This window comes from Dipodomys merriami, unplaced genomic scaffold, assembly GCF_024711535.1.
Source record: "Dipodomys merriami isolate MVZ:Mamm:240054 unplaced genomic scaffold, mDipMer1.0.p SCAF_10, whole genome shotgun sequence".
Taxonomy (NCBI): domain Eukaryota; kingdom Metazoa; phylum Chordata; class Mammalia; order Rodentia; family Heteromyidae; genus Dipodomys; species Dipodomys merriami.
Window position 1 is genome coordinate 52544073 of NW_027202271.1, and position 23115 is coordinate 52567187.

The 23115-nt window shown below is 41.7% G+C and overlaps 1 protein-coding gene across 1 annotated transcript in view; it reads left to right on the forward strand.

Annotated features, from left to right (window-relative positions):
• Positions 1-1857: 1857 nt before the first annotated feature.
• The window catches only part of Stab2 (stabilin 2), a 134867-nt gene continuing 113609 nt past the window's right edge, over positions 1858-23115 (forward strand). The window contains exons 1-5 of the mRNA XM_069991529.1: positions 1858-2058; positions 6083-6216; positions 11904-12019; positions 19064-19149; positions 20130-20199. Coding sequence (XP_069847630.1) covers positions 1981-2058; positions 6083-6216; positions 11904-12019; positions 19064-19149; positions 20130-20199 — 484 coding nt within the window. The 5' untranslated portion in view covers positions 1858-1980. The remainder of the gene's footprint in view (positions 2059-6082; positions 6217-11903; positions 12020-19063; positions 19150-20129; positions 20200-23115) is intronic.

Here is a 23115-nt window from a genome sequence, read left to right on the forward strand (position 1 = left end):
AATCCTCAGGGATAGACCCCAGGCCCTGAGTTCAAGCCCTAGGCCAGCACACACACAGGTATACACATACAGTCTATGCATGCAAACACACACACACACACACACACACACACACACACACACACACACACACACACACACACACACACACACACACACACACACACACATACACACACACTCAGAAAAAAAGCTTCTAACTTATTTCCCTGACCTATTAGTCAAGGTCATACAGCTGCTGTGACAAATGAACAAACTCTCACTGGTGTCCTTCAATGATTACTAGTAGATCTTTAAGCAACTAGTCAGTGCCAGGAAAATCACCTGAGAAGCCTCAGAAATCCTCAACCTGTGCCCCATGCCCAGGAGCTCTGATGCGGCTCTTCTAGAGTTAAGACCAGACGTTAATTTTGGGGATTTGTTGTTATTGTTGTTGTTTGGCTGTAGCAGTACTTGAACTCAGAGCCTTGCATGTGCTAAACAGGTGCTCTACCACTTGATCCTTGCCCCATCCAGCCCATGTTTGACTGAGGTTTTTTGTTTGTTGGGATTTTTTTTCCTTTCAGATAGGATCTCACATTTTTGCCAAGATTGGCCTCAGATATCTTATGTCTGCAGTTTAGCTGGGGTTACAGACATAAGCCATCCCAGCTGTCCAAGTTGTTATCTTCACATTTAGACTTCTGGTTAGCTTCCAACGGGCTTATGTTGGGAAAGTCTCTTAGATTATTGGTCAATAGTTTTCAAGAGTGTGTATGCATGAGGGGGGGGAGGGGAAGAAGAGAAGGGGGAAAGAAGGAGGGAGAGAGGAATCATTTAACTAAAACTATAGTATCTGGGGCTGCATGAGTCAACCTGTTTCCTTACTATGCCCATTTGTTGAGAGGCCCATATGCTTTCCTGTGTAACCCTTTTCCTCATGATGTCTAATAGGACTGCTATTTATTCGTTCATAAACTCTGAATTATTTTCAGTAGCATAAATCAGGGGTGAGCAGTGCTGGCTCTGAAACCACAGTCTGAATTCTGTTTTTGCCATCCACTAGCTTTGTGATTAGAGTAAGTTGCTTAACCTTTCTGCCTCAGTTTCCTCCTATGTAAACTGGGGAGCATGAGCCTCATTATTCCATTCCAGTGCTTCAAAAGTCAAACCGATCCACAGAGAGGTCTAGAAGAGCGACTGGCATGGGCTAGGTTTTAGAAAGTGGTGTGGGATACAGAACAGGAAAAGACTTCGCTTCTGCCCTCAAAGGATTCACAGATGCAGATGGAGGACAAGACAGATAGATGAACTGGAAAAGGTGTGACTGGGTTTCGTGGTACTGTATGGAAAAGTCTGGGAGGGAACGGGACAGGAAGTCTTCCTGGCAGTAGTGATGTTCGATGGAGCCATGAAAGGCTGGATCAGACCCACAGACCCATTACTTGATACTAGAGACACCTGGAAGAGAAGAAAGGATGTGCTGAAAACCCAGCTGTCCACATCTAGTGGAGCTGACCACCACACAGAACCCGGACCAGGCCTCTGTGCCATTCCTTCCACACCTGGAAGGAATGTCCTTCAAACACCACTTGACAACACACTTGGACCTTGGCATTTATACAGAAAGGCCCAGGATAACCCATGCTGTCTGTGGTTTAGAAGAGAGAACAGGCAAGCCCAGCAGCAGAGTGGGCAGAGCCGGCCCTGGGAGTTTCACAAGGCGTAGGAATCCCAAGTCCATCCTCTGCCCTGGTGGTTTCCAGGAAATCCTGTCATTCAGCCAGGCCATATATACAGGACAGAGTGACCCATCTGCAGAAGACCCTGAATCTGCCATTTTTCCTGCTTAGAGGCCAATCCTGTGTATCTTCTCATTTCCCTCTTAGAAAAGGGAAGGCGAGGATTTTAAAGTCAACACTGAAATGAGAAAGAATTCCCCCAAAGCTAAATTGTTCTGACAGGTGCCTGGCCAGGAGAAGGAGCAGACAATTGCTGGACATGCTGCGATACTTACAACTGTTTCTCCTTGGATGGCTTGTGCAAGTTTCCAGCTCCCAGACTGAAAGCCCAGGACAGGTAAGATGAAACTTCCACGAGTGTTTGCACTTTTCTTTGTTGTTGCTGTTGTTCATGTGCATGCTGTGTTCAGAAGCCCTTTGTTTCCCCATAGCATCTTAGGAAAAGGTCCCTATCTGGATGTCATCAAGTCAAGAGAAAGTTTGTAAGGAAAGGTTCTGACACTGTTCAATCTCTGCTCTGAGAAGCTGATTTCAGTGCTGTCCTTCCCCCTGCAGACCAGGAAGCACTGGCTTCTGTTGGCCTTAGTCCTCACTCCCCTCATTAGTCAAACACCCTGTCTGTTCACACGTGGAAACTAACTGGTGTGGAAGGACGCCCTGGAGAATTCCAGGGCTGACAGAAGAAGGAGACGTGTTCATGAACCCCATCAGGCATCCATCCATCCCTTCTGGCTTCTACAGACCTTGACTGAGACCTTCGTCCAGTCCATTCACACAGCTGCCATTGCAGAGCGGGGCCACTTAGCAGTGACAGCCAATGAGGAGGGTACATTTTGCAATATCTGATTTCTGATCTATTCAGAATAGATTGAAAGCCAGGCTCTGGTGATTCATGCCTGTAATTCTAGCTACTCAGGAAGTGGAGATTTGAGGATTAAGGTTCAAAGTCAATCTGGGCAGACAAATCCCAGACTCTTATCTTCAAATAACAAGCAAAAAAAGTAGAAGTAGAGGCACGGCTCAAGTCGTAGAGCTTCAGTCTTGAGCAAAATAATAATAAAAGCTGCTAAAGCAAGAGTGCAAGGCTCTGAGTTCAAGTCCCAGTACTGGCGTGTACACACACACAATGCATACGCATGAGCACAGAGAGAGAGAGACAGAGACAGAGACAGAGACAGAGATGGAGAGAGACAGAGACAGAGACAGAGACAGACAGAGAGAGAGAGAGAGAGAGAGAGAGAGAGAGAGAGAGAGAGAGAGAGAGAGAAGGCATGCTTCTGCAACCCTGTCAAGCAAATATTTATCCACACACAACTGTATTCAGGTGGATCTTACTCTTATAATGCTTTTCATGAAAACGTGGGGAAATGGCCACTGGTTACTACTCCACCATGGAAGATAGCTAGGGATGAGTGTGAGCTATGCCTTTCCATGGGTCTGCTTAACAAATGCTCTGAGCTTTACTTTCCACAAGGACAGTGAGCCACAGTGGTAGAAATGATCACTGCTGCATCATCATCTCCAGCACTAGTGTTCACCAGGCCTTGGATCTGCTTGCTTCTCAGCTAGATTAAATTCTGCCTACTGATAAGAGGTAAATGAGTGAGCCAGTTCACTTCAAAAAGGCCACTTGAAGTTTAAAGGATGTCTTTAAAAGACAGTCATAAATAAAACCTACAAAGAAAGGAAAGTCAAAGGGCCATCCAGACAACCATCCAAGGAGAAACTTCAATGCACAGAAAACTGCTTTATGAAAACAAGCAGAAGGTTGGGGATTTGGCTCAGTGGAAGAGCACTTGTCTAGCAAGTGCAAGGCCCTGTGTTTGATCCTCAGCTCTGCCACAAGAGAGAGAAAGAGAGAGAGAGTAAAATATCATAGCTGGCTGGAAGAGCTGAGCACAAGTCTAGGATAATGCCTAACCCATAATAAAGGCTCAATAAGTATTGAAAAATAAATAAATAAAATAAAAGCAAGCAGGTGTTGAGACAGCTAAAAAGAGGCTAATATAAGCTATATGTAAGTAAAGAATATTCCAGTCATATTTATGTCCATAATGATCTCCAGATGAAAGATTCCAATTTTTATTTTTAAAAAGCAGAGATTTTCATTTTCTTTGTGCCACTGGGGGGTAGGGAAGCGAAAGAGCCGACTAAGGAAGCAGAAAAACAGTAATTACTACATGCATGTATGAAAAAGTCCTAGGGAAACCCATTTTTTAAATGGCAAGAAATATTTTAATGAGGGTGAAGGAGAGGGGATAAGAAAGAGTATAAATGATCAAACTTTATTATATGCATTCATGGAACTATCACCCACATTTAAACCCCTGCATTATACAATATGCATTAATGAGAAATGTGGAGGAAAAGGAACATTAATGATTGCATGATCTTTGACAAATCTCTGCACCCCCTTCCCTTACTCCACTCCAGAAATGAAGATAATACCCTCTCTCTAAAGCTGTGACGGTCAACTAAAGCAATGCCGTTGGAGGTGTGCATAATCATAAATTGTCCTGTAAACATAAGGTTGCTTCTCAGGTAGACTCTGTATACTGCCATCAGAGTAAAAGCACTGATAACATTTCCATTGTGCCTAACCTGTGCTGGCCGGTAGGATGAGCTGTGGGGTGTAGGAGACCCATTGGAGACATAGCCCTCTCCCAAAAGGGTTTTCTCACTGGGGAACAAAGGCTCACACTGTCCCACTGGGCCAATCGGGGAACAGGCAGAGCTTGAGCAAAAGAAGCCTGATGAGTATGGTTTTGTGGAAGGGATGGTACTAAGCAGGGAAGTGGAGGATATAGACTCAGTAGCCAAGGGGAGGGGAGAGAACACTCCTGTGGGATCAGCAACAGGTGAAGCACTGAGATCAGACAGAGAAGATTTCATGGGCCAGAATACATTGTGGTGCTACTCCAGATACTGAGCAGAGAATCTGTACCTGTTACATTATCAAAAGGTCCAGTGCCTTGAGAGTGCTTACTGAGATCTCCAGCATTACAATGATGACAAAAGGCAAGAGTTCCTTCAAATCACATTCTTAGTCAGGTGCTCATGCCTATAATCCTAGCTACTCAGGCTGAGATCTGAGGAGCACAGTTCAAAGCCAGTCCAGGCAGGAAAGACCATCAGAGGCTTATCTCTAATAAACCACCAAAAGGCCAGAAGTAGAGATGTGGCTCAAGTGGTAGTGTTAGCCTTGAGTAAAAATGCTAAAGGGCAATGCCCAGGCCCTGAGTTCAAGTCTGGTGTGGGCGTGCACACCTCTGCGCCTATGCACATGCGCGCACACACACACATACACACACACACACACACACACACACACACACACACACACACACACACACACACACACAAATTGCATGCTTAGAAAGAAATAAAAATCTGCTCCAGACTCAGGTCTTCCAACTCCCAAGTTCAGTCTGTATGCCTTACACAAAACTGTTTTAGAAGCAGCTTTCTGGGGAGAGGAAGGAAACTCAGGAAAGAGAAGGAACTCTGTCTACCCCAGCATCAGAAGCAAGAGGAGTTTGTAAAGGCCTGGCCAGAATAAATCTGGTCACTCATGTTAGCCGTTAATTCTCTGCCATTCCAGGTTGCCAAATAACTGTGCCTCGCATGTCTGTCTGATATCCCCAATTCATTCATTCCATCCACCAGTATTCATGGGCACCACTAGGCATCAGACAGTTTTCTAGGCGTGGAGGCTACAGCCAGGGACAGAACAAAAAAATCCCTGGCCATGCAGCCTACTTCTCGATAGATGATCACCTAAGCATCGCAGGTGTCTCTGGCACAGGGGCTATGTCCTCCACAGCGTTTAGCACAGAGCTGGTCCTGCAGCCGATGTCCCTATTGAATTAATTTTGAAAGATTATCCTCAAGGACTATGACTTATGACCACTTGGCCTTCAATAACCTGTGCTAGCAATTTCCTATTTGAGGCACATGTCATGCAATATATTTCAGGTTCTTTGTATAATGGGGTAATGACATACAGATGAGGGATGTCACATATATAGCACAAACAGTACTCTTGCTTTTCCTATACACAGAGCAGGCATTACTCATTGAGCCCAACACTCTACCAGATAGATTGAAAACAAGGAGCCAGTCATTACCAATCAACCTCATTGCCATCTCTGACATTCTATGGAAATGGAACAAAAAAAAAATGACCTGTAAGAATGTTAAAAGAGGTGACACTAATCAAGGTACATTGTATTCACAAACTGCTTGTTAAATGTCACCTCCTTTGTACAACTACTTGAAGATAATTTTTTTTTTAATTGAGCAAGACAGATTTTGCAAGACTCTGATAAAGAGAACTGATATTCTTTGTTATGTTCCAACAGGCAAAAAGATGTGATAAGGAAGCTGTTCTAACAATTAGGACACAGTGCAAATCCTGCTGGCTCAATCTTGGAATCAAGTGCCCAGATGGTTACACTAAGATAACCAACAACTCTGTTGGTGTTCGTGATTGCAGGTACTCATTACAAAAATATAATAATAATAATAAGTATGTTCAAGTCTTGGCACTCTCGTGATTTCAAAAACTTGTGCAAAGCATTTCCTTGATTTTTCCCTAAGAATACACTGAATCCACACTGGGCTAACTCCAAATGTACAAACTTTAATTTGCATATGCTACTACTATTGGTCTTAATATAAAACTGACTACATTGCATTTTACAGGTCAGTCACTCTTCCTCTTCCCTTCCTTTCTTTGAAATTTTGGTTTTGTTTCATTTGGAAAGGTATCTAGTCTGAATGTGTTAAAAAAAAAAAGTCATGAGTCTAATAAGCTGGAGCTTCTTGATGCTAATTTGAAATCAAAGAAAAGGAACAAAAGAATTTCAGAGCTGAGCACCAGTGGCTCACGCCTGTAATCCTAGCTATTCAGAAGGCTGAGATCTGGAGGATCGAAGTTCAAAGCCAGCCTTGGCAGGAAAATATGTGGGATACTCTTATCTCCAATTAACCACTACAAAACAAAACAGAAGTGGAGCTGTGGCTCAAAGTGGTAGAGTGCTGCTAGCCTTGAGTAGAGCAGGCCCTGAGTTCAAGTCTCATGGCCAACCAAAGGAAGGAAAGGAAGAGAAAAAGGAAGGGGAAGAGAAGGGAAAGAGGAGGGAAGGGAAAGGGGAGGGGAGGGGAAGGAAGGAGAGGGAAGGGAAGGAAAGGAAAGGAGAAAGAAAGAGAGAAGCAAGAGAGAGAGAGAGAGAGAGAGAGAGAGAGAGAGAGAGAGAGAGAGAGAGAGAGAGAGAATTTCAGCATGGTAGCAGGTACCAGAGGTTCATATCTGTAATCCTAACTACTTAAGAGGAGGAGAATTGAAGGATTACAATGTGAGGACAACCCAGAAAGAAAAGTTCACAAGAGCCTATTTCAACTCATTTCTGAGCACAGTAGCACATGCCTGTTATCCTAAATGGCATAGGAGGCTGAGATCGTGATGATCAAGTTTCCAGGGCAGCCTATTCAGAAAAGCTGAGAGACTCCATCTCAACAGAGGGATGATGGATGAGGTTAACAGACACTTGTTACCCCAGCAACTACTAGAAACTTAAAATGAACTGATAGCAATCCAGCCATGAGCTCAGGCAGAAAATTAAAAACTATCTTTAAAATAACCAGCAAAAACCAGGGCTGAAAAAATCAGAGAAAGAGGAGAGGGAGGAGGAAAAGGAAGAGAAAGAGAAGGAGGAATAGAGGAAAAGGAGGATTAGAAAGGGAGGAAAAGGAAATGGAGGAAGAATATTAACAGGGTTGAAATTTTTGTTGATGGTTACATTCTTTTCTTTTTTCTTTTCTTCCCTTCCTCTCTCTAGTACCAAGGTTTGAACTCAGGGCCTTCTGCTTGCTCAGATAGCACTCTATCACTTGAGCCATGTCTCCATGCCTGGCTTTTTGCTGGGTTTTTTTTTTTTTTGGAGATGGAGCATCACGAATTTCTCTGCCCAGGCTAGCTTTGAGCAAAGATCTAGGCCCTAAGCCTCCTGAGCAGCTAGGTTTACAGGCATGAGCCACATGTGCTCATCTGAGTTCTGCATTCTTTTTGTTGTTGTTGTTTTTGGTTTTTGTCAGTTGCAGGGCTTGAACTCAAAGACTGGGCACTGTTCCTGAGCCTCTTTGTGCTCAAGACTAGTGCTCTACCACTTCAGCCACAGTGCCACTTCCAGTTTTTGAATGGCTAATTGTAGATAAAGAGTCTCATGGGGACTTTTCTGCCTGGACTGGCTTTGAACTGCAATCATCAGATCTCAGCCTCCTGAGTAGCTAGGATTACAGGTGTGAGCCACTGGTGCCAGGCATGTTTGGCCTTCTTAAAGATCTCCATACAAAATCATCATAATTCATGGCTACTTCTGGCAAAGAGTTCATTCAGCTTCTCACCAGCTAATGGGGATATCCATGAGGCTCAGAGACAAAAGCAATGCTTACTAATTTGGAAATTAAATATCACTCAATGAGTTCATTTTTAGTTCAAGAATGAAAAACTGATATTTTAAAATTAAACTGATATTTTAAAATTTTGTGTGGAATAAAATCTTAATGCTATTATATTACATGTGAATGCACATTGTTTAACATACCCACAGTACATAGTACTCCACAAATCACTATTTTAAATAGTTTCACAATATTTTAATTGGCCATTCTAGAATTAACAAACATATTTCTGCACTTGGCCCCTGAATTTCTGAACATATCTGCAACCAGTTTCATTTTCAACTAGAATTATATCACAGCTTTTAAAAGAACACGTCTCCCTTGTGAAAGTCAATAAATGCTAAGAAAAGTAAGTAAGTAAAGTAATAAGTAATATCCCCACTGTCCTGAGACTACTTTTCTACTGGCTAATGTCCTGTTCAGGGCCAAAGTAAGCACCGAATTAGACCCCGTGTGTGTGTGTGTGTGTGTGTGTGTGTGTGTGTGTGTGTGTGTGTGTGTGTGTGCACGCGCGCGCGCGTGCGTGAGCACACACACACACACACACACAGACATACACACCAATACAATTTTGCACTCCTACTGTTTGTTTCAGTATTGAAGACTTTGTTGTTTCATCCATTTGTGCTGTAACAAATCCAAGATTGACTCTTTTGTTTGGTCTTGTTTTATATTTTCGGTGTTTCTTAAAATCACCTTATTTAAGTACGATTCACATGCAAAAACTGTACATGTTGGGTGCCAGTGGCTCATGCCTGTAATCACAACTGTTCCAGAGGCTAAGATCTGAGGATTGATGCTTGAGGCCAGTGCTCAAAGTGCTAGCCTTGAGCAGATAGACTTAGGGACATAGCCCAGGCCCTGAGTTCAAGCCCAGGACTGGTATACACACACACACACACACACACACACACACACACACACACACACACACACACAGAGCTATATCTATCTAAATGTACACAACTCAATGTACTTAGAGAAAAGTATATACCCATAAAGCCATGACCACAAGCAAAATGCCATAAACATGTCCATCACTTCCAAAAGTTTTCTCCGGTCCTCATTTTTTGGGGCAATAAGAACACTCAATGCAAAGTCTATCCTCTTTTGCAAATTTTATGCATCCATTTTTAAGTTAACATTATTAATAACTATAGTCAGTATGCCTTTCAATAGAATTCTAGGACTTTCTTATTTTTGCATAGCCAAAACTTTGTTTCCTTTTTACACAATACCAAATTTTCCCTTCATTCCAGCCCCAGGAAACCACCAGTCTACTCTCTGCTCATTTTAGATTCCTCATATAAGTAGTACAATGGAATATTTGTCATTTTGTATCTAGCCTATATTATACATAGTAAAATATATCTGGCCTAGGCTACACATGGCATAATATCCTTCTGTTAATCCATGTTGCTTACAAAGTACAAGACATCTTTCTTTTTAAAGGGTAAAAATGTTCCATTATGAATATTACATACCACATTCATAGAATATCATTATATATCATATCCATATTATTTATATAATTACATATTATCATGTTTATCATATCATTATGTACCATATTATATATCACTATATGTTGTTTATATAATGTATGTCATATAAGTCTATACTTATATGATACATATATACTATATTTTCTTCATCCTTTCATCCTTTGATGGAAGTTTAGATTGCTCCCATGTCTTGGCTATTGTGAATTATGATGCAATGAACATGAACACATATCTTTTTGAGATCTTAATATCAATTCCTTTGGCTAGAGCCCCAGAAATAGGATTGACGGACCACATGATAGTTTCATTTTTAATATTTGAAGAGCTTCCAAACTATTTTTATGGTTTCTGTATCACTTTGTATTACCACCTCCGTGTACAGTGGTTTCTTTTTTTTCCATATCCTGACCAATCCTTATTGTATTGGGGGCTTTTTAAAAATTATAATGACTATCCTAATAGTGGTGAGATCATGTCTCACTATGGTTTTGCCTTGACTTTCACTGACGATATATGATGCTGGACATTCATTCATGTACCTGTTGCCCTCTTATATGTGGGAACACAGCCTTGAACTCACCTTCCTTCTGTTCTTTTCTTGTTGGTGGTGGTGGTGGTAGTCATGGTGGTCATGGGGCTTGAACTCTGGGCCTGGGCACTATCTCTCAGCTCTTCAACTCAAGGCAAGCACTCTACCACTTGAGCCACAGCACCACTTCCAGTTTCCTGGTAGTTAATTTGAGATAAGAGTCTCACAGACTTCCCTGCCTGGGCTGGCTTTGAACCAAGATCCTCCTCAGTTCAAAGGTTGATATCCTCAGATATCAGCCTCCTAAGTAGCTAGAATTACAGGTGTGAGCCACCGACGCCCAGCATTTCCCTCTGTTCTTTTGTTATTTTATTTTATTTTTTTTGGGGGGGGGTCCGGTCGTGGGCCTGAACTCTGGGCCTGAGCGCTATCCCTTAGCTCTTCAGCTCAAGGCTAGCGCTCTACCACTTGAGCCACAGTGCCACTTCTGGCTTTTTTTTTCTGGTTATGTGGTACTGAGGAATCGAACCCAGGGCCTCATGCATGCAAAGCAAGTGCTCTACCACTGAGCCACCTTCCCAGCCCTTCCCTCTGTTCTTAAAGAGAACCCAGTTGTCAAAGATGAGACTGATGAAGGATGCTCTCTAGTCATACTGTAGTCTAATCTTGAAATAAGCCAGACCCTCACACAGACAATGGTGCCTAGTCTCTATGGAATTGCTACTCTAGCGCTGCACCTCAGCTGGCACTAGAAATACTTCTGAGGAACTCATCATTCTGTCTCCTACAAGGATACTGAGGTGCATCTCACTCACTCCATTACACTGCCTCTGCCACAGCAGTGACTATGGTATCTGCAATAAATAAGCTAATCTTAAACAATAAGTTTGCATTAAACCCTGTACATTGTGTAGCTCATCACCTTTCCCTTCCAGCACTGACGGCTAGATACATGTGCCAAGACCTAATAATTGATTTTATCTACTAGCTTCACTCCCAATTCCACTTGAGGTACTTCCTCCTGTGTTCATAGCTTCTCACGTTTCCCCCCTCCATTTATAACAATTAAGTATAACAATTAAGTATAACAATTTATAACAATTTAATTTATAATATAATTTAATATAATATCTAATTTATAATAACTTAATTTATAACAATTTATAACAATTTAATTTATAATATAATTTAACATAATATAATATATAATTTATAATAACTTAATGTATAACAATTAAGTGTAACAATTAAGCCACCAGGCACTGGTGGCTCACCTATAATCCTATCTACTCAAGTGGCTGAGATCTGAGGATCCAGGTTCAAACCACTCCAGGCAGGAAATTTCTATGCAACTCTTATCTCTAACTACCCACCAAAAACCTGGAAGTAGAGCTGTGGTTCAAGTGGTAGAGTGCTAACCTTGAACAACAAAAAATAATGCTCAGGGACAGTGCCCAGGCCCTGAGTTCAAGTCCCAGGACCAGCACAGATAAAAATAGAAACTAAGAATAAAAATAATATAATAATAATAATTTATGATTAAGTTTTATTCTACCTAGAGAGCCAATTTTGTTTAATCTATATTTTTTAATATGGATAAGTATACAGACCTAGAGCAATCTCACCACCTGCTTAACTTCACTGCTCATATCTCAATGGGTAATGTCCTCTCTTTGCTCCCACAAGGTATAACTATGACGTCAAATCCTACTCTTGGCCTCTGCCTGGGTGCCGCCATATTTGTAGGAAGAACTACCTTCAACCTCAATGTTGTCCAGGACACTGGGGGCCAGACTGCCAGGGTAAGTAGTACTACGCTTTAATCCTTCCTTCTGAATGTCCCATTTAACAGAAATTTGAGATGAAGAAAGTCTAATAAAAATAGAATAAAAACAACATTTTCTAGAAATTTCTATTTCAGTCTATCTGTAGAAGAAAAATAAAAACCTCTCTTGCCCTGTCTGTTTTTATAACGAAATCTGTTACATTCTGCTAGAGATCTTCTCTCTTTAAGAGAATTCTTTTCTAAATCAGAAAAGGGGAATTGAAAGGATGTTCATTTTCATGAAAAAGAAAAAAAACAGTTTACTGTCGAAGGATGAATGTTGGATAAATGTGATCCCCCTGCCAAAAACAAAGCAACTGCTTTAAGAAGAAATTTTGTTACATCTCAAAGACTGTAATTACTGTTTAGAAACAAAAATAATCATGAAGTATTCTAGATATTTAAATCTTAGGATGGAATAAACAAGCTCTATTATGTTGAATTTAAGATGCTTCAATGTAAAGAAACTATATAAAGTAAATGTACATATAGACAAATTAATTCTGACCTATTCTCTCAGTTGATGAGCAACTCAGACTTTTGTGGTCATGCATAACATTCCTTAGCTGAAACCGATTACAGATGTTGATATTTGCTATGTTAAGCAAACAGTGTGAAATTCCTCCTCCTCCTTCCCCTTTTCAGTGATTAAATCATAATTTTTTAATCAATGAGTTCACCACTTGTTCCCTCTCTTCTAAGATATAATGAAAACATCTCCTTAGGATCCTCATAAAATAGGTTGGATTTCGCTTTGTTGTTTTTTAAAGTAAATAAGAAATAAGAAAGCAAATAAAGAAAAAAAAGCAAATAAGAAAGCTAGTAAGAAAAATATTGACTCATATTCTGTTATATAGAGAACCCTTATAACAGAATACGAGTCAATATGTTTGGCTTGTTTCAATTTTGGTGGAGGTTTTTTCCCATATTACTTTCAAATTGTTGAGCTTGCCTTGTACATGTAGTATGTCTCCTGTGTTTGGATTGCTTTGATTTTCTTCTTAACTAACAATTCAATAATATACTAACTTCCATTTGTTTAATACCACTGACATAGGTCCTGGAGAAGAAGTACTTGGCTCTTGATTATGTCATATAATTCTTAAAGCAAATCTTTGAGTTAGACAGTTATCTATGAGGATTCAAATGGTCAAAGATTATCTTCTTGCCCATTTAATTTAAGGATGATAAGTGATTAAGTTCAAGTTTTTCCGGCACCAAAAGCTGCTTGCTCTCCTTCTGCATCATTTCACTGCTTAACATAGAGCTTGTCAAAAAAAGAGATGTGTGTGTGAGAGAGAGACAGAGACAGAATCAGAGACAGAGACAGAGACAGAGACAGAGAAAGAGAGAGATCTTCTACATGTCTTTCTAATTCCTCCTTTGATGGTCCCTTCAGCCTTTCCAGTCACTATCTAGAGTATATTCCTTGCTATGCAGGATCAAGATTTGGGATTGATTCTCCCAGCCCTCCAGTCTATGAACTTCGCTGTGCTAGCTTTCACCCAGCATGTTGATACTGTGCATTTCTTTGAGTTTAGCATACCACATCAAGCAAAGTATTATACTCATAAACTGACATGTTGAATTGAAACCCCTTTGTACAACTACTTGAAGATAACTTTTTAAAAGATTTTAAAGCAATCGCCCCACACTTTCAGATTTCAAGGACTGCTTTTGTGTCAGATATGGCCACATTACAGTTAGCTCCTACAGACATCTCAATACAACAGAAAGAACGTTTAGATTTGCTTTCTTCTTTCTGGACAGTGAAAACTAATCTGCTGTTATCTTATTAATCAGACACAGGGCAGACAAGAAAAGACTTTGTTTAAGATACATTACATAAGTTGTCTTGTCTAATAGAATGAACCAACAGGCCACAGCCAGCAGAGCAAAAGAAGACAGAGCCAGCAACCAAAAGATCTGGTCTGAATTTAGATCTTCTACTAGTTTGGGCAAATAGCTTCCTGCTTATCTGTCAAATGAGGGGTCACTGAGTTCTACTTTACAAAACTATAGGGAGATTTTCAGACATTATTCTGGGCATTTTTTTAAAAAAAGGACTTGGTAAGAAAGCACTAGGTAAAAGTTTTATGAAGCAATGAATGAGTAAATCATAATCAAAACCACCCTCTAATCATAAAAGACAAACAAAATAACCCTCTTTCTGTGAGCTTTTTTTTATAAGAGTGGATAACTTCTTAAACATCCGCAGGCAAACAGGATTCACAATCGATAGCAGATTTTGTGCTATCACGCACTCAGAGCAGGTAACTGTGGGCAAGGGTCATCTTAGGATCAGAAGCATCTAAAACAATTCATTGAATGTTCATGCATATCCTTTGGACAGGTCTGGAGGCCAGAGAAGCAAAACAGGCAAAAAAGCAAGTCCTGGACATTATTTTCTGTCGACATTGATTTCTGTTGTCCTCGCACTGGGGTAAAAGCTACTTCCCTTTATCTTCTATTCCAAACACACTAAATGTCGCAGAAGCCTTCCTTCCTGCAGCTCAGGAAGAAGATAAATCCTCCATTTGGTTGTGCATTTCACCTCTCCCCCTCGGTGGCAGTGACAAGCAAAGTCCTGCCTATCACATTCCTCATCCGCCAGGGCAAGGCCATTCCAGAGCTGCTGACAGGCTTCTTGGCTGGGGAAGGACATTTCCAGCCCCAGGAGTGACCTTCCACTGAGGCGGATGGGCATCCACTTCCTTTATAGAAACAACAGCAAACACGTTCAGGCTCTACACCTCTGCCCACTTTGCAACATGATTCTCGTTCTATCTAAAATAACAATAAATGATGCTAAAAGCATACAAAACACAGAAAAGTAATGAAAAATGTCATCTTCTAAAATTAAGAATAAGGGGAGAACCCTCACTTGCGGGGTGGGGGCAGGGAATATATCATCCTGACATAAGCAAGTTGTTTGCACTTGAATTTAACCTGATTCTCCCTGAGTAAAATTTGGACTGCTTGGTGCGTAAATGCCTAAGTACATACACAAGTCTTTGCTCATTGACACACAAAGACAGTTTTAAGTTGAAATTTTAGTCATATTTGAACAGCTGATACTGTACTTTAGATGAAAATCATTCTCTCCCTCCCCCACCTTGTGTATGTGTGGGCGTGTGTATGTCTGTGTGTGTGTGTGTGTGTGTGTGTGTGTGTGTGTGCATATGTGTACACTCACATGCTAGTACTGAGGCTTAAACTCAGGGTCTCACGTGCTCACTTGACTTTTGCTCAAAGCTAGCACTGTACAATGTGATCCACAGCTCAATTTCAGCTTTTTGGTAGTTAATTGGGTATAAAAAAAAAAATCTCACACACTTTCCTGCCTGAGCTGGCTTTAAACCACAATCCTCAGATTCCAGACTCCTAAGTAACTAGGATTACAGGTGTGAGCCACTGCTGCCTGACTTGTGCTGATATTTCCTTGTCATTGTGACAACATCAAGACATTCAGTTTAAAAGCTGTCCTTTGGCCAGGTGCCTGTGAATATGAGGATCACAGTTCAAAGCCAGCCAGGGCAGGAAAGTCTGTGAGACTCTTATCTCCAATAAACCACTAGAAAACTGGTAGTGGTGCTATGGCTCAAGTGGTAGAGCACTTGCCTTGAGCTGAAGAGCTGAGGTACAGTGTCCAGGCCCAGAGTTCAAGCCCCATGACTGACAGAAAAAAAAAGCCATCCTTTGAAGCAAGTTCTTTGCTTTGCTTGGAGTAGCACCTACTACTGGGTTCACCTGGAGAACCTTTATTTCCCACACAAACAATTCCAACGAGCTATACACAGAAGCTAGACATAGATTTATACCAAGTAGGACAGATTTTCTGCTAGCCCTGGACAGCCAGCTTCAAAACAAGGGTAGTAAAGTGGACTACAGCCCCTTAGGAAATAAAGTTACAAGGAGGTCCTGGCCTAGTGATAGGCAGGAAGTTACTATCTTCCTTTAAAACAACAGACTAGCTAATGATTTGCTGACAACTAATAATGGTTAAATACCCTGCGTGAACAAAGTCATGATACAGGAGACCACCAGAATAGAAGGGACCAAAAAGGAAATGTGATAGTGGCCCAAAGAAGTCTTATCAGTTGCTTCAGCCTAACAATGCTCCAGAAACACGCCCGTGTGGCAAATTCTATAGCAGCTATTTCAAGTGTGATTTCTAAGAATGCCAATTCATCATCTTTATTCTTAATGGGGGTCTGAGGGGATAGAAAATGATTTAAGATGCAGGAAATACATTTATACTCTTACTTAAGATTTTTATTTAAAAAACCAAGCAAGTAGCCAGGCACCCGTGGCTTATACCAGTAATCCTAGCTACTCAGGAGGCTGAGATCTGAGGATCATGTTTCAAAGCCAGCCTGGACAGGAAATTTCATGAGACTCTTATATGCAATAAAGCTGGAAGTGGTGCTATGGCTCAAGCAATAGAACACCAGCTTTGAGCAAAAGAAGCTCAGAGACAGTGCCCAGGCCCTGAGTTCAAGCCTCAGGACCAGGGGGGGAAAAGCAAGTAGTTTTCATATAATGTTAAGACATTCTATTTAGGGTATTTAAAAAAAAAAAAAAGGAGGCTTCCCTCTCCATACTCCCACTGCCTTTCTCCAAAGTTCCTTCCAGGACTGGCCAATTTATTAGGATCATACATTTATTGGGTGCTTACTATATATATATATGTTACACCTAAATAATATATGTATATATTATGTATGTATTATGTATGTATATGTGTGTATATGGGACATTCTTCTGATCATCTTCTAATGTGTGTGTGTCTGTGTGTGTGTGTGTGTGGAGAGAGAGAGAGAGAGAGACGTGACCTCACTCACATATATCCCTAGCCTCAAGGAGCTCACAGGTTCATGAGTGACATTGTCACAAAAGCAGATAGAGGAAATAACTGTATGGAGAGCTTAGATGAGGTTCTGACATCTCAAGGAGTTTAGGACCTTGCACAATTTGCCTGTGTACCAAAACCTAATCATTCCAAGGCCCTATTTCTGAATATCATCACAATGGGAATCAGGGCTTCAAGACAAGAATTTGTAGAAGACACAATAAGTAGTCACAACTCAACAATAAGTGTTTACCTTTAGCCTGTGCATCCACAAGCCACTGGGAGACAGGGTTGAGCCAGGATAGAGCATTCCCTACAGGGAAAAATGCCATACCACTGCAGAATATCCCTAGGAGACAGAAACTTCCAACCAGCCTTCACCCTTCATACGGCTAACAGGCTTCATAGGGCTATATATGGATGGAAGGCCACTAATTGCAAAGAGGAGCATTTTTCTGGCACTTTTCAAAAATAAACACAAGGTTGGCCTCATCAATTTCTTCCTGACATAGCAAGACACATTCTGGGCTCCTTCCCATCCTGGAAAAACCTTACTGTACTTTGTCATGAAAACACATAAAAAGAATTCTTGGTCAGCTTTGCCAGTAATGGGATGCAGTCAACAAATGCTGACTGAATCAATTCATTAAATGAAAGGTTTATCAAAACACATAAACCATTAGAAACAAGCCAAACATTAGAAACAATCCATACAACAAAGTTCAATGCTAAAACTCATCAGACATTTCTATGCCTCCATGGCTTTTGGTACCCATTTTTATGATTTTAAAAATTCTGTTATTAATTATTCAGTGATAGCTTATAAAAAGAAGCCAATTTCATTTTTATACTGACTTCTGACTTATACACTCATGTATTTTTATTTCACGTTATGGAAATTATTTGGAGTTTTCTCCATAGGTAAATATTATTAAAATAACTTTATTTCTTCCCTTTCTAAATTATAACCTCTTACATCTTTTTTATTACCTTCTTCCACTGACTGTATTTGGTGTATTGCTGGTTTCAGTTGGCTAAACATTTGTTAAGAAGTGTTGAGTCTATGCTCATCAGAGATGTTGGTCTAGAATTTTCTTATATGATTCCAGAACTGAAGTACTAACTGTCTCCATATGGAGTGAACTGGAACTTGTTCTCTCTTCTTTAGCATCATAGAAGAGATTTTGTACAATTAGTATAATTTGTTCAATAGAAGGGTATTTGGGCTACCTATTTCTCCTTCAGTAAGGGTATTTGGGCTACCTATTTCTCCTTCAGTGAGCTTGAGTAGTTTGTGGCATTCAATCATTTTTTCCCATTTCATCTAACTTGTCAAATGTCCTGCTGTAAAGGTGATTATATTTATTTGCTATTGATTTTATATCTGTAACATTTGTAGTGATGTCCCCATTTCAATTTTTCTACTTGTAATTTGTGTTCTCTGTCTGTCTGTCTTTGTCTCTCTGTCTCTCTCTCTCTTTCACACACACACACACACACACACACACACACACACACACACACACACACACACACACGGCTAAAAGTCTATCAGTGCGTATGACCAGATTTTTGTTTTATCAATTTATTGTTGTTTATTTTATATTTCACTGATGTCTGCTTTTATCTTGATGTTTCCTATCTTCCTCTGATATTTTTCTCTCTATCATAATTTCTAAGTTGGATCACAAGTTGAGAACTTACTAGATGTAGACCTAGTACCATAAATTTCCTTTTGAGCACCGTATTCATGGCATTTCGCCATATTGATACGATGTGTTTTCATTTTCATTTGGCTCACAGTGCTTCTCAACTTCCCTTTTGCTTTCTTCACTGACTATGGGTAATTTAAGCATAATACATGAGAACTTGCCAAATAAGATTCCTACTATTATTTCCAGGTCTGTATCTTTAATTCAATGAATGAAAATGAAAACATCAACTCTGTGAGATGCAGCTAAAGCAGTGTTTAGAAGGCAAATAACCGTTTAACCCCACCTGTGGTCAGCAAACATACTCAATATGACTTGAATCATTTTAACTTGTGGAGCCTCAGTTTACATCCTGGAGCTTAGCAGACCCCATGGCATGCAGGAGATGCTGACTGCTCCCTGCAGGGGGCCTGGGCTCTGTCTCCAGTGAATGAATCTGGGCTGTTTCACTCCCTAGAGTGCCCAGGAGGTGCAGGGTCACCCTGCAGTGGCAGGGGCAGCTGTGATGAAGGCATGGAAGGAAATGGAAGTTGCTCCTGTCAAGTAAGTTCCAAAATGTGTTCTCTGTAGCGAAATGGGGGATGGGAAGGGAGAGAATTTGACTCTGTGGGAGGGTAGGAAATGGCAGAAGGAGGGTATTGGTGTGGAGGGGGGAGGATAAAGAAGATTGAATACTGCCAAAATAGACTATTTGCAACTAGGAAAATGGGATGAGGAAAACTGCTGGAGCCGTTATTTCTTAGAGTGACATGTGCAGGTGGTGAGATTGATTGGAATTCATCATAATCCACCCATATAACTGATATAAGCCAATAGGAAAAATATAGATCAACAGAGAGGATGGAAAAAATATTCAAAAAGAAGTGTATTCTCCCTCTTCCCAATTCTCCCATCCCTTTCCTTCCTGTTGACCATCCTTAAACATACCCACTTATTAAAAGTCTTCAAGAGTAGTGATCGTAGTTAAACTAAATTTTTAAAAACTTAAATCTGGAACAACAATAAAACGACATCTTGTGAAGGCTGAGGAGCTCTAGGCAGGTTCATTAATACCTCCACAGCATTGTTGGGTCTGAAAGACCATCAAGATGATATTGACCGAAGATAACATAAAATGTATGTGTAAAGATACTCCATGAAGCTATACAGAAGTTGTGCTGCTGGCCCACAGGTGGCCCTTGGCTGCTGTCTTTGGCATCCTTGACCCACCACCAGATGTGCCAACTGAAAATTTCTTTTTATTTCATGAAAGTGACTGGTTGCAAGTGTGTGCCCTTAGAGGATTTAAACACAAAGCAATGTTTGTGCCTGGGATTGAGTTCCACTTCCTTCCCAAATGCAAAACCAAACAGACCCAGCTCCATTCTACCCTTGGGAGAAATTATTGTCACTCTTAGAACTTTCTATCTTTAGTTCTGCAGCTTTCTCCATGGGAGGCCCAGGGGTTTCCTGAGTAACAGAGAGAGGAGTTTTAACTCAAGGTGACCTTGGGTTTCATGTTATCCACCTGGGGTGTTTTGCAGGAGGGGTTTGGTGGGACAGCCTGTGAAATGTGTGCTGATGACAACTTATTTGGACCCAACTGTTCATCAGGTAGGTCTGATTTTTGTGTGATCCCCCAGAGACCACTGTTGGGTGGAGACAGTCAGCCTTGGGAATAGTTACTAAGAAACAAGTCTATACCAGAAGCTGACAACCATGTTAAAACTGCAATTCACTGCTCAAGAGAGAGATGTGTAGTGTGCTGTGTTTGCAGTCCTTGCAGGCAGCACTTGCTGGGAATGCCCTCTGGCATCCTGTTTCCTCCCCAAGCCTCCAGCATCCAGTAGTTGCCTGTTCCTGCCTGGAGAGCCCTTCTCTCAGATCTTTTTGGATCCTGGTCTCAGTCTAGATCTGCCATAGATACCACCATATTCAAATGTCCCCCTTCCTTTTGGGATTTCACAAATAACTCAAATAAACACCTACAGTATGCAGATGGCTTCAGTTTCAACGAACAGACCTGAGACTGGCTTCTTATGTTGGGTGCGCTCAGGAATAAGCCATGAGACGAGGATTCCATTGTATTGGGAAGATATCCCAGCAGACACTGGAGTATGAGAAGTTGCACAGGTGCACCATCTTGGAGTTATTTTATTCAAAGAGAGGAGAAACCACTATGGGGGTAGCAGAATAACTTCTAATGCAAAAGTCCTAATCTCTGAGGCCGGGGAATGTCTGACCTTACATAGCAAGGGGAGGCGGAAGGTAGCAGACAGAAGTAAGTTTGCTCACTAGCCAGCCTTAAAATAAGACAATGTCCTGGGTTATCTGGGTAGGTTCCACATGATCACAAGTGGTTGTAAATGTGGAGAGGGAGGCAATCAACTCAGTGTTCAAGTGATGTAATGGGAGAAAGGAGCACAGGCATCCTAATGCTTGATTTTACCACTATGGTTTTTTTGTTGATGACAATATGTTTGTGTTGTTTAAAATACCAGGTGTCTTAATCCATTTCCCATTGCTGTACAAAAATACTTGAGGCAGAATAGTTAAGAAAGAAAAGAGGTTTGGTCAGGTGCTGGGGGCTCACACCTGTAATCCTAGCTACTCAGGAGGCTGAGATCTGAGGATCACGGTTTGAAGCCAGGTAGGGCAGAAAAGTCCCCATGAGGGTCTCATCTCCAATTAACCAGTCAAAAGTCAGTGGAAGAGCTGTGGCTCAGAGTGGTAGAGTGTTATCCTTGAGCAAAGGCACTCAGGGACAGCACCCAGGCCCTGAGTTCAAGCCCCAAGACCGATTTAAAAAAAGTGGGGTGGAGGTTATGTAGCTCACAGTTCTGGAGGTAGAACAGGTCCAAACAGCATAGTTCTGGCTCTGGAAAAGTCCCCTGACCGTATCCCATCATGATAAATGGTATGGCTGGAGTGTCCGAGTATGAGAGATCACTGGAGGAATGGGAGTGGCCCGTTTGTAACAACCTCTCTCTAGTACTAATGATGAAAGAATCAGAATAATCTCTTCTAAGAGCACATCCCCATACCTAGTAACCTTCCAGCAATGCTGTCCTGACTCAAAAGCACAATTGCAAGAGGTAGTACATGGAAGTATCAGAGCCCTGGATGCAGACTCAGACTAGCTATCAGCTCTAGATCTGCTAGCTCGCAACCATTAAATCAGCTGAGAGGGAAGGATAAATGGGAGAAATGATGGGTGGATGGGTGGGTGGATGGATGGATGGTTGGGTAGATGGGTGGGTGGTGTTTATTTTTCTTATTTGTTAACTCCCAAAAGGAAGGGAAACATTTGATGGATGGATGGATGGATGGATGGATGGATGGGTATATGGGTGGGTGGGTGAGTGGAAGGATGGATGGATGGATGGATGGATGGATGGATGGATGGATGGATGGATGGGTATATGGGTGGGTGGGTGAGCGGAAGGATGGATGGATGGATGGATGGATGGATGGATGGGTGAATGAATGGACAGAAGGATGGATGGAGACATTTGCTATCACCAAGTACGTAAGGAGCGTGCAGGCGCTTTCAGCCAGGTGTCCACTGGGTGCCAGTGTTGCCTTGTCTACCATGGTGCCACTCCTGCCTAGAAGTGGGACAGCTTTATTAGGCACAGTCTATTTTTAACACTGACTTTGCCCCACTGCCAGAGCACTCTCCTCCCAGTGTATTAGCCAGAGGTGACTCAGAGCTGCACCAGCCAAGTGTTTTCCTCTCTGCTACCAGTACCTAAACTGCTACAGGCCGCACTCCCTGCTAGGCAGTGTATAAAGCCCCCCTTTCTCTAACAAGACCCCCAGTAAATCCCACAACCGTGTGTTAGTAATAAGAACAGTTGTTTAGACAGTCTCTGTGTGCTGGACCATGTGCAGAGAGACATCATAGGCATAATCTCTTCGGCTCCTGGATACACCTCTAAGTGAGTGGCCTCCTGTGCAGGTGAAGAAGCAGAGGTCACTTTAGGCCACACAGTTATTATGGAGGCAGAGGCAAAATGTGACCCCAGGTGTCTGTCAGCAGACCCTGGCCCAACACACAGCATTGTTCTGTCCCTAATGGGCAGCTAGCACACAGGTGATGGGGAGTCTGAGGGGTGAGTTTAGGACCCACCCCTCCAGGAGCTGGGAGGGAAGGCAGCAAGAATTATGATATGGTGTTGACTCTCCCCATCCCTTTACCCCAGATGGGAGAGCTCGCTCTGACCCAGGCTGTGGTCTAGGTGACCAGAGTGGCTTTAGCGACTTTTAAGTCACACTGGCTAGAGTCACACTGTTTCTAGAGATTCACTGAGATTTGCTGACCAAAGACCAACAGTTTTCTATGACCAGCAGGAATGCCTCCGACTCATCTCCTTCTCAAGGACACTTTTGTGGCAGTAGCTGGTAAGCTCAGCAACGTGATGTCAGAGGTTTAGAAAGGCTGTCCCAGCCAGGCCAGTCAATCCAGCACATGCAGCTGCAAAACAATCTGACTGACAAGGACAGCACACATGCTTAGTGTGATTCACC